The 13,117-nt window shown below is 37.8% G+C and overlaps 1 protein-coding gene across 1 annotated transcript in view; it reads right to left on the minus strand.

The window, feature by feature from the left end:
- The window catches only part of LOC103810912 (28S ribosomal protein S9, mitochondrial-like), a gene marked incomplete at its 3' end in the record, with an annotated part of 27,151 nt that overhangs the window by 4,692 nt on the left and 9,342 nt on the right, over nucleotides 1–13,117 (minus strand). The window contains exons 3-5 of the mRNA XM_009083842.1: nucleotides 5,562–5,624; nucleotides 5,406–5,436; nucleotides 2,769–2,848 (exon numbers count right to left, since the gene is read on the minus strand). Coding sequence (XP_009082090.1) covers nucleotides 2,769–2,848; nucleotides 5,406–5,436; nucleotides 5,562–5,624 — 174 coding nt within the window. The remainder of the gene's footprint in view (nucleotides 1–2,768; nucleotides 2,849–5,405; nucleotides 5,437–5,561; nucleotides 5,625–13,117) is intronic.

The raw sequence follows: 13,117 nt of genomic DNA on the forward strand, positions 1-13,117 counted from the left end.
GCAGGACAAAGACAATAATGTATACAACAAATATCCTGTGTGAAAGTCATTTCACACTGAAGGCATAACCACATATATATTGGCAGTTGTAATACATACAAATACACAGTTTATTTTCAGTAAGTGGATAATGTAATTTATTAGCATCATCTAAACAATACTGCTAGGACCAGTTCTATTACCAACAATTAATAAAATTCAAGTTTCACATGAGTCTACGTAGTAATTAATGGCATACAGGTTTAAGCTAAATATTATGTTTATCCGGTTTATTAGATTTAATGTAGCAATTTAAAGGACATCCTCAAATGGGATTGATTACTGACACTAGGCTGTATTAACATACAACTCTTTTTTTTCCTAGCCAAATTAATTAGCTTTGAGATTTAAAAATACAGTTTGTTAAATACACATTAGTCTAATAAGAGATTAAAACAATGTTGGGAATTTCATGCAGATTTCAGCTTTCATTTGGCCAACTGAAAATAAAAACAACCCCGTTAAACCTCACTTAATGGATTTAGGTTTAGAGAAGCCTATTTAATGAAAATATTCAGAAACAGTGCAAGAACACTCAAGTATCCACCACTAATGAAAAATGCATTTGTCAAACCCATTTGTCTGAAAGGAACTGCTCAGAAACAAAACCCACACTCTACTTTCAGAGATTTCCAAGGCAAGCTTGCACACCCTTCTAACTGCTTAGGAAGGGCTAAAAATAAACTGGTGCTCCTTGTAAAATTTGTAATTTCTTCATTATGATGGAACGCAACAAAACATCTTGCCCTTGGGTTGCTCTGTTTCAGCCCAAACAAATGCAAATGGCTTGTCAGATGACAGCTGTTTGATAAGGCTCCTCTACAAGACCTGCATGCTTTACTTTTTCGCCGTGAAACTTGGGATGAAAGGCAGAAGGCAGGAAGAGAATTAATGTAGCATACAGTCTAAAGGCAATGCTACAACCGTGATTAAGTAGAAAAGTTAAAAGGCACAGATTTTCCACAGCCTTGCTGCGTGCAACCCATCCGTGTAACAAGTTGACAGGCCTAGCGCGTCAGCTCCATCATCCTCTCCGACAGCTAAGACGCGGCGCCGCATCCCTTTTCAGAGGAAATTTGCCTCTGCACCATGAAGCGTTGTACATTATTTCTCAGCACTGCAGGGGGCTCGAGTCCATATGGAACCTTCACAAATATTACCACAGATCAAACCAGCGGCGTTTGGAGGCAGATTTGACATACCTATTTAAATGAACAGCAGGGGTGCTCGGGCTGCCTCGGGCTGCACAGGAGAAAACCTCTGTGGAAAGCCTAGGCTGCAGCTCCATTACTCAGCAAAGACACACTCTACATTTATCATTCATTTCATTTCTGCCAGGGCAAGAAGCTCATTTGCCCAAGGTCAACAACAAACACACACACACACAAAAAAAAAAAAAAAGAAAGAGAACGAGGGGGAGGTGTTTTTTATTCTCCCAACGAAATAAATGTACCTGACAAGTGGAGATTTTGTCCTTTGGGTACACAGAGCACAAATAAATATCAGATAATTCTGATAAAAGCCATACGCTTGGTAAAGCTGTGCACCAAATTTGAGAACACATAGTTTATTTCGTATGCCAACTGACCAACCAGAGAACTAACTTTTTAAGACCATCTAATGAGGAAACAAAATCTGACATGATTGTCCAAGTGAATCTTTCCACATATGTTAGTATGAGACATTCTGCATAGTATAATACACTGCATAGTATGACACACTCTGCACAGTATGACACACTCTGCATAGTATGATATATTCTGCATAGTATGACACACTCTGCATAGTATGATATATTCTGCATAGTATGACACACTCTGCATAGTATGATATATTCTGCATAGTATCATACACTGCACAGGATGACACACTGCATAGTATGATATATTCTGCATAGTATGACACACTCTGCATAGTATGACACACTCTGCACACATTAGTACACAGAAAGATTTACTTAGTTTAGACATAAACCATAAACTAAACCACCTTTCTGCTTTTGCCTTCTGTAAGTACCCCTAAAACATGAACATCTTTCTACAAACTCTTCTAAAGCAGCAGATAATGCTCGTGCCACTGATGGTCACAGATATGAAACATCTGTTCATACCCCGTGTTAGAGACTCAGGGTCTAGTGATGTTCTATTAGACACAGCTTTTTTCATAAAGGTAAACAGATGCAGATCCTTTACTCCTGGAACCATGCTAATCAGGAAAAGCCTTAAGTTTGCATGAATGGAACCGTCTTAGAAAAATCAATTAAGCAGTTTAAATGCAAATTTCCTTCACACTAAATGTCAGCACAAATAACATTTCCTATAGCTTTGCCCTTCAAGAGGAAAAAAAAATTCCTGTGTTTTACTCTACAACAAACTTTGCTAGAACTAGCCATTTTTGTTGTCTATGCATTCTCCACTACTAACCTTATGCTACCAACTAAATACAGCCTAAAACAAAGTGTCCAGACTGTTCCAACCAAGTCCACAGCCAAAAGTGTGAAATAAACCAAAAATTCAAGCAACAACTATTATGTAGTGTGTTCTCTTAAATGTGACATAAAAATGCTCCTAATATTGTGACACAAAAATCTACATTGCATTCAGCTTCAGTGGTGATATTATGGCCTATTGTGGAAAGATAAGTCAACTCAGGAGCTCCTGATAGGCATCTCTAGAATAACATGCACTTGACTGGGAGCTGACATTATTTATTACAGATAACATACTTACATGCATTAATGAGTAGTAGGATTGCTTGCCAGTGTAAAAGAGAAAGTGAAATGGTCGACCATCTTCTCCCCACTGGATTTCTAATGGAAAGATTAGACAAGAAAGCAATATACACTCACTAAAAAATAAAAATAAAAAATCCCTCGTATTTAACTGCAGTTATAAACCTCTTTCATAATGCTGATTACCTTTTTAAATATCAGAGAACAAAGAGATTTCATGGGTGTTCAACCTGTCTGGAAATCTAATTTAGACAACCTTGTTCAAAGCTACTCTTCATCTGCATTTCTAACTAAATATTCCACCTAAGATTTCTAAATATCGTTTTACATGAGGGAATCCCTCGTGTGCATCAGAAACTTTCAAAGACTGCATAGGTGGTATTACAGTGAGAAGTACAAAGTAAAAGGCAACTGAAAGCTACATAATGACTGTGGAAGATGAAAGATTAGCAGCTCTCAAAAAGAGCAAAGTTTTTATTAGCATAACATGTCTAAAATAAACTAAGCATTCATACAGTTCTCTTTGGTGGGCAACACAACCATATTTAGAACTTTGGGTGGTTTTAGGAGCTGTTCAGGTTATTATGTTTGGGATATTTAAAGACAGTTTAATCAGTTCAGCAAGAAAACATTTTGTTCATTCAATTCATCACACCCAGGGTATTTGATTCATTCCAAAATATTATTTAAGGAGAAAGAAATTTCAATTTTGGAGGGCAAAAAAAAAAGAAAGAAAGAAATCAAACTTACATAAGATGACAAAAATCTCCTCCAAAAGTGACAGGAATAAAATCCTGAGAGCTTTTTTACAAATTGAACTGTAGAGAAACTCCCAAGCATTTTATCCAGTCAAGTTCCAATGAAGCTATCTATAAGCTACAGGCAAAGATAAGACTCCAAGAACCTCTCTCATGATGTATATCAGATTGGAATGTTAAGATATAATGCACCACAAGTTGAATGTAAAGATGCAAAACTGACTAGAACAGAAGGAATACAGAGGACTTTTACCCACATGTACTACTAGTGGAATGTGTGAATTTCCATCTATGCAGCTGTGAAAGCATATTTTGTTGAAATTACTGTTCAGGGAACATTTTGAAGTATAAATTTAAGTTTTCATACTTCAGAGTTATCAAAGAGGCAACACATAGACAAGACAAAGCTGCCTTAAAAAAAGATCCTTATTGGAAGTGTTATTTTTAAGATGTAAATACAAAACTACACAGACTAAATTGTTCTTACACTCCTCAGGATATAGCTAGCATGTCAAAGAATTCTTGAGTCCTGAAAGCACAGAGAAGAGTAGCTTAGTTCTGTCATAAAACAGCCCTCAGATTTGAAAACTGCATGATGGTTAACCCTCTCCTACCCCTTGGCTTTCTACTTTTTTACTTCACAACACTGTGAAGTTAAAAAAAATTGCAAAATACCCTTTAAAAGCCGAAATTCCAAATTTCAGCTAATTTAGACAGCTTTCCAAAACACACACAAATCCCTTCCCAAAAAAAACAAGCATCAGTTATTCCAGGAACAGGAAAAAGGAAGGAAAATAAGGAGATTTTGCTGATCATCAAGAGTGTTTATGTGGGACTTGATAGCTCAGTGAATGTAGAAGTTCACTCCCTGTATTTCCCACAACAGACTATTTTATAGGACAAAGGGTAATGGATTCAAACTGAAAGAGGGAAACTTTAGGTTAGATATTAGGAAAATGTTTTTCCTTGTGAGGGTGGTGAGACACCGTCCCAGGTTGCCCAGGGAGGCTGTGGCTGCCCCAACCCTGGCAGTGTTCACAGCCAGGTTGGATGAATTCTTGAGCAAACTGATCTAGTGAGGAGGTGTCCCTGCCCAGGGCAGGGGGTTGGGACTAGATGATATGTAAGGTCCATTCCAACCCTTAAATTCTATGATTGCATGATTCTATCTTTCAATACTAAATATTCAATAATTTAGTATTGTCATTCAATAACAAGTAAGAATTTCAACACTAAATGCTAGTCAAAAATGGATAACAGGTTTTGATACTATCTTTTAAATGTTCTATGTAAAATTAATTTATCCGTTTCAGTGAACTGAACAACATATTGGTACATCACTGATAACTGGGACTTTATGTGGTGTCTCAGGAGCCAGACCAAAACCAGTATGGGCAGAAATGCAGAATTAGGACTTTCAGGCCAATGACATGATTGAGAGAGTTTCCACTCTCCCTATTCTCTCAACTGACAATTTCAAAGCTGTAATTTCTAATCTTTTAAAGCACCAAAGTTACCAGGAAAACTTTTGCTTAAAATAGTATTGATGAATATTTTATGGCTGTGATAGACAGCTCTGACAAAAAGCTACTGAATGCAACAAAAGGTTTTCCCATGACTTCAACAGATTCTGCACATCATCCTACTTATTGTTTATTTTTAAACAGTGAAAAACATTTATCTTAGTTAACATCAATGTCTGAAAAGGCCACTGGTATACCAGAATCCAGCACTAAAGTAAGATTGTCAAATCAGACTTTTTACCACTCGTGTCTTAGCAGTCACTAGGAACACAGGGAAAAGAGTAAGTCCTTAAAAATAAAATTCTAACTATGCAACAATTCCAATACTTAGAGAAATGATCTAGGAACACTTACTTCTCTGCTCTGGAAAAATTTCAGTAGGATGCTGCAAATAAATAAATAAATAGACATAGATAAGTATTGATAAATAAATAACAGATCAGCAAAAGGAAGAAGTTACTTAAAATATCGTGCTACAGTTATTCAAAAATGCAACCAGAAAAATCCTACCTTCATTAAGGGTCTGGCACGCTTGTCAAATAAGCCAGAAGGAAAGAGATAGGCAATAGCATTCTGGGGGAAAAAAAAAAAAAAGGGATATTATATGTCATTTTCTTTTCCATAAAAGCATCATCAAAACATCTCTTAGGTACTTTCTTAGAAAGGAAAAATAATTTCTGTACAGTAGGAAATAAAATCAGTAAGAAAGAATGCCACACAAGTGCTGTGCTGAAAAGGAAAGCAGCTCATTTCCTCAGGAATCCTCAGGAAAAGTCAAACCTCCTTCTCAGGTTTGTACTCTGCTGCATCAGAACGAGTGAATTTTCTGCTGCAAGGTTTAGTTTTTATAGCATACATTTATCATAACTTACCAGAACTACTCAAGTGCAAGGACTACCTCTATACACACTGATTTTCCTCTAAAATTTCAAGTGCTTCGACTTCCAGAGGAAATGGCAACATTTATCTATTTATCTGTCTGAAAATCTCCCTGCTTGTTAACAGTACCGACAGACATGGAGATGTTATTTAAAGCAACAGGGAAAAGCCAAATTCTACACATTCAGAATCTCAGTTTCTACAGACAGAGTTTCCTCAAGTCTAAAAAGCAATGTTTGCTGTGGCAGTGGAAGATATTTTACATAGCCTAAATAAGCATTTCATTGATCACTGCATTTGGAAACAACTGCAAATCACTAAAAATCTTTGCTGAACTTCAACTAACTGCTCAGGGAAGAACAACTCTTAAATGTCATCTTTCTTCTCCTTAGATACCTAAGGGTTTACTAAAATAATTTTTAAAGAGGTATGACATTCATTACACACTCACTGCTTACCACTGTTCCCCCTGAGCACAAGGTACAGACTTTGCTTTTACTTAACCAGTATCTACCACTATTTATGTGATGCATAAAATGATTATTATTTGCCTCCAACAAATAAAGTCAGTATAGAGGTTCAGACTGGATGTTAGGAGAAATGTTTTCCCTGTGAGGGTGTTGAGGCACTGGGATATTGTCCAGGGAGGTGGTGGAGTCACCACCCCTGGAAGTGTTGAAGAGGTGTCTGGAGCTGACACTGGAGGATCTAGTTTAGGGTTTAGGGGTTCCAGCAGTGACAGGTTAATGGTTGGACTCAATGACCTCAGAGGTCTCTTCCAACCTTGCTGGTTCTATAAATATTCCAAAGCATTTTGGCAAAATGTAAGACAAAGTACCTTACAAGGTTTAGCCCATGCGTTTCTGTGCAACATCATCTTACTCTCCTCTTTGACATGACTAAACCATAATTCAAGAACAAAAAACATGCATTTGTGAGAGCTGTTTATTTTCATTTGTTTCTAAACACAAACCAGAAAATGCTAAGCATCAAACCCCCCCCAGGTCTGGCAAGTGTAGCCAACTTCAGACAGTGGATAGTAGAGCTCCAAATAGAAATCTTGTGCTTGTACAGTAACATGGACTAACCAAATAAACCCTCCTGGCACTGGTCTCATTTATATTTCCATTAGACAGCACAGAAGAGCAGAATCACAATAAAATCAGAGTTTAGAATCTTCTCTCAAGAAGAATGGCTCTTTGTTAGTTAGGCTACCTTAGGGCTATTGCTTGCTGATAATTTTTTCCATGGACTTTGAGTGGTTAGTCAGTGCTTCAACAGATTTAATATGCATGGAGTGTAGAAAGACCTAACCTATTACTTTCATTAATCCCCTACTGGCATTCTGAACAGAAATTTTGAGAATTCTGAAGCAAACAAAAGGCTTAACTTGATTTTATAAAATGGTAATTCTGTTTCTCTTAGTGACTACTGTATTCCCATTTGTTAGTCAATGGGCATTTTATGCATACACACAGTAGGTGAACACCTATTTATGAACAAATGGGGATTAATTATGATGACAATAGAGAAATCTGCTGTGAGCCAAATGATGTTAAACAAACACCTTATAGAACATATTAAAAGACATCATGACAGGATAGTGAGGCTGACTCTGTGTGTACTTAAGGCATAATCTTTATACAAGCATTTCCAGAATCTCAGTCAAAACAGTTACTGTAACTGTGACACCTTAATAAATGCCAAATATAACAACTTAACACTTCTAATGAAGAGAGTGGCTGCCATCTGAGACCTTCTACTTCTCCAAAGTTTATTTTATACTGCTAAGTGTGCAGTGTGTACTCATGTCTTTTACACTACAGCGTAAATACACCCTGCAGTAAGAAATCCTAACATCTACTTTCAGCTCTCCACACTACCCAAAGAGTAATAGCTCATTTTATAAGTTTTTTGCTGTTCCAAAATGGAAAGAAATAGAGTCTTCCTGCTTTTCCCTTTATATGGAAACGCAATCAAGGATGAACTATCCTGGGATGCAACAGACTCCAATTTCATTCAGAAGTTTCTTCTAAATTTTACATAGCTCAGACTGTACTTTTAGCAACCATATAGCAAGACACTCTGTCTCTCAGGAACTTCATCTGCAGGAGCTGATTTTGTCCATGCAAATGTTTTGGTTTTGTACTATTTGGTTTCACAGTATCTAAAAAACCCTCTAATTCTCAACACCCTAGTAGTGTACTGGCAATAAACCACGATGGGGGATCAGTCTTGGGAATTACATCAGAATTAGTCTCTCCAAACTGCAGTTGAAGCACATAACCATGAAATTATTTTCCTGCCTTCAGATTTGGAACACAGACTTCATTTCAGGAATCTCCATGTCTCAAATCAAAATTCCATAGAGAACTAACTGCATTCTGCATTTTCCTGAACACAAACAAAAAAAAGCAGGTGAATGTACCTCTTCGAACTCTATAATCAAGGTGTAAATGCTAGCAGTAAAGATCCCAAGAAACCTTTCAGATTTAATTGCAGTTTTCCATTCCAGAAGTGGTTTTCTGCTCAAGGGCCCTGGCCCATGACCTTCTTCTAGTGCTTTATTGGACTTGAACTCTAGATTAAAGGAACCGTTGTGCTGAATATGACCTAGAACTACTTCTTTAAGGCATCATTTCAGCTCAGATACATTCAGCCCACTCCAGCCTCTACAGGTTCTGGGCTGCTATCTCACAGCTCTATTTGTTAAATCACACAGCTGCCATTGTCTTTGGAAATAAACTACAACTTTCTAAAAGTGAAACATCCATAATCACTTTCAGCAAAATCCTGGAATCAGTAACACAACATGATTCTATCAAGCGCCATGAGGAGAGGCTGAGGGAGCTGGGGGTGTTCAGCCTGGAGAAGAGGAGGCTCAGGGGAGACCTTCTCACCCTCTACAACTCCCTGACAGGAGGTTGGAGTCAGGTGGGGGTTGGTCTCTTCTCCCAGGCAACCAGCAGCAGGACAAGAGGGCACAGACTCAAGCTCTGCCAGGGGAGGGTTAGGGTGGATATTAGGAAGAGATTTCTTTACAGAGAGAGTGATCAGGCACTGAAATGTGCTGCCCAGGGAGAAGGTGGATTCACCATCCCTGGAGGTTTTCAAGATGAGACTGGATGTGGCACTTAGTGCCATGGTCTAGTGACCACAGTAGGGTTGGACTTGATGATCTTTGAGGTTTTTTCCAACCAGGTTGATTCTATGATTCTAACAATGTTTCCAAAAACAATTACAAGAATCACTTGCAAAAGGTGGAATGGGTACATTCTGCTTCTGCTAGGAGTTGCTAAAAAAACGTAGCCATCTCCTCTCAGGATTTGAAAGTCTTTGTTTTTAAAACTTCACTGTTGATGCATGTAGAGAAAAAGAAAATATCCAGTAGTCACACCTTTAAAAATAGCAGATCATATAGATGTGAGTAACAAGATAGTTTAGATCAGACATTTCATATACTGCACTGGGAAACTTAACATTTCTCTAACAAACTGAAAGGAATTCTGCTGTCTCATCACTTGTTGAGGGACTGGATGAGTCAATATACTGCCCATGGGACCATGTCTTTCACTTGCAGCTCTAAGTCTGAATTTAAGCCAGTTGGAATAATGAGAAAAATCTTCCATCCCTACTACAAAAAAAAAAAAAAAAAAAAAGCTCAGACCAAAAAACATACCTGGCAGTCCTTCAAACACACAAACCAACTCATTAAAGAATTACCTGTGGCATGTTGTGCAAATTCAGCATACCTGCTCACCCTCACTCTTCACTGTGCTTACTGCACGTGTTGATGTTGATCCTCCTCCCTTTCCTACACACCTACAAGCCAAGAAGTTTTGTTCTCTCTAACTCTGGATCAAACAAGTTAAACAGGTCAGTAAGAGTTACTTTTTCTTTATTTTTTTCCTAATATCTTGAATTAAACTAAAAATTCAATAGTTTAATTCAAGTCGAATTGACTGAGTCATACTGGGACAGGGGAAGGAGACTGCAACAGTTCTGTTCTTAAACTGATCTTGCCCAAGTGTCTTTCCACACTTTTGTTGAAGCTGCAGCTGAAACACAAAACATTCCACTAATTCCCATTGCTGAAATCATCTCAGTAACATCCGCTGAGGGAAGGTATTTTACAGAAATCAAGGGAAGAAGGAGGAAAAAAAGAAGGAGAAAAAGTAAATCAAAAACCCCCACACACCCTGGGGCTCCCTTGCAGCAGCATCCTTTTTGGCAGAGGGCTCAAGAATCCAGCTCATTCCCTTTTAAATATATATGAAACTTTAATCATCAAAACACTGAAGTGAGAAGTGACACTTTATGCCGTAACATTTTAATGAAACACCTGAGCAAAAGCTGTTTCAGCTTCTTCTACTCCTCAACTTGATCACAAGAGCCACTTCCCTTCTTAAACTGTGCCTCTTGAATCACATCATTTACTGAATGTACTTCAGCATTTCTCAGACCGAGATGTTTTCTGCAGCAGCTGCTTTGCTTCTAACCACACTAGCAGTATTCTTTAACACTTTTCAGCATTCAAAATCCAGAATATTTGGGGGTAAACTCAGGAACGAATGGAATAAAAATGGGCTGAAAAATGTTAATTCTGAAACAGTTTGGGGTTTTTTTATTTAGCAAGACAAAATGAAAGTTTAACAGCAGCAACAACAAAAGAAATCAGTGACAAGCCTAAGTTTTATTGTAAAACAAAATCCTCCTCTACCAAGTAACTACTAAAATTTATTGAAACACCCCAATCATTTATCATTGTTTATCTAAAGCTGAATTCAAGGTTGGACAGAAAGAAGTTTCAAGTTCAAAGTGACATCATTTTAGCTCCATCATGTGAAAAAAAACAACAAACAATCCATGAGCATTATATAAGTCATCAGCAGAGGCAGGGCAGGGTCAGATTGGATGTGAGGAGAAATGTTTTCCCTGTTTGGGTGTTCAGGCACTAGGATATTGCCCAGGGAGGTGGTGGAGTCACCATCCCTGGAGGTGTTGAAGAGGTGTCTGGATCTGACACTGGAGGATCTGGTTTAGGGGTTCCAGCAGTGACAGGTTAATGGTTGGACTCAGTGATCTTAGAGGTCTCCTCCAACCTTGACGGTTCTGTGATTCTAAGCTATTTTCCATTAAGTAAGTCTGAATGTAGTGAAAGAAGCTACAACTTACAAGAAATGGAGTTTTTCCACACTTAACATTGTCATAGTTCACAATCTTACTAGTACTTTCCCAACAGTATATATTGCTAATGGAGAAAAACATATGCTTTATATTCAAATTACTCCATCTGCTTGACAACAATCTATTAGGTAATAAGACAGACAACAAGAGAAAACGAACAGAGATCTTTAGCTTTGGAGTTTTACTAACTCTTATGGAGAAAGAGTATTGCTTTATGATGAGCTCATATATGGGAGAGCATTTAGTGACTGCATAAAAATGAAGAATAAAAATACTGGCATATAAATAGGTCATGAAGCTTAAGACACTCTTCTTGTATTAATCTTACTTAGATTTCTGGGCTTTAAAGTGGAATATCACGGAACTGACAGTGGAAAATGACTGTGGGCTGTTTACTGCAACTATAAGTTCAAGTGAAATCACAAAATAAAAGGATTACAAACTCAAACAGGGAAAAGCACTAGGTCAGGACTGCAATCTCTATTAATTAGGTATCCCAGCTGGGCAGTGGGTATGCAGCTGTTAACTTGATCAATGACTTACCTAAATGTCATCTCTACTGATTCGCTTATAAATTACCAGCAAGTGAGACTAATGTACAGGTGCTAATTTATTTAAACTGTTCTCTGCAGTTCTACATAGCTTTATAAACTGCATCTGGCACCTAATGTTAGCTGTCAGTTGTACTTAGACATGCCTGTCCTAACGACTCTGTTCATTAGAAATGAGCACAAATTATGAAATATTGTGAAAAATGATACATCAAATGGAATGGGCAAAGCAAATCAATTAGAAAAACTTCATAGCACATATTCACACATAGGAGAATAAAACATCCTAGCTTCAGAGTGAGGTCTATAATACCAATTAAAAAGCAATTGGTAGCCTTGTGCAGAGTTATATATCAATTTGCTGGATTTTTTTTTCTCCTCCAGAAATACTGTTGTAATGCACAGCTTAACTTTTCATTCCTAAATAAAAGCATCAGTAAGAGGCAATTCTGCTTCCACAACATCCAGAGGATTAGCAAGTAAGTCAACTTATTTTCCTGTTTAAAACTTCACAAGGTTTAGCTTTTATTAAACTCTACCTAAAACTCCAGTGAAGGACAGAATCCTATGATGTCTACTTTTAAAACACACTGCAAAGACTGATTAACAGCAGAAGACATGGAGGCATATAAGTACTCATCAGAAAGAATTATTGCTGTTCAAAATGTAAAGCTTGATAATTCTCCTGCCAGTGCTTAAGGAGCTTTTATATTTTTATAACAGAAATTTAATTATGCATCGCAGACACTATTACACACTAATTATTTCCCAACACCTGATGGAATATGAAGAAATCAAATATATACCACAGATACTTGGTATCACCACACAAAACACCACTCTTCTGGTTTCAGGAACAGAGTCTGCACAGCACTCCCACACTTGTCACCTGCACTGCATTTGTGGAAGCTAAATTCCAGAATCAATCTGCTTCTACTAATGGTGGAGCTCAGTTAATTTTGTGCAAACCATCATAGTGCTGCAGATTCAGGAAGAAGAAATCACTGCTTGGATAGGGTCATTTTGCATTCCTTGCAGTCTTGCTTTCTACAAGCCTTTCCCTTAGACCCTACCAAGGAAGGAAGCCAAACTACATTAATGCATTCTCCTACCATTAACCCTGCTGGCAAACTGAACTATCACCATTGTCACTGTAATGTATTAACATGGGAGGTGATTCTGGTGGCAGCTCTGTGCATGTTTACACAAGAAAGTATCTTAAAAAGATAAAGGTCATTAAAGGTAAGGAAAAACCATCTGAAAAAACCAGGAAATTCTACAGTTTCATAGAATCATAGAATTTAAGGATTGGAAAGGATCTTACAGATCATCTAGTCCCAACCCCCTGCCCTGGGCAGTGACACCTCCTCACTAGAGCAGGTTGCTCAAGGCTCATCCAGCCTGACCTTGAACACTGCCAGGGTTGGGGCAGCCACAGCCTCCCTGGGC

This window comes from Acanthisitta chloris, unplaced genomic scaffold (genome assembly GCF_000695815.1).
Source record: "Acanthisitta chloris isolate BGI_N310 unplaced genomic scaffold, ASM69581v1 scaffold1851, whole genome shotgun sequence".
NCBI lineage: Eukaryota > Metazoa > Chordata > Aves > Passeriformes > Acanthisittidae > Acanthisitta > Acanthisitta chloris.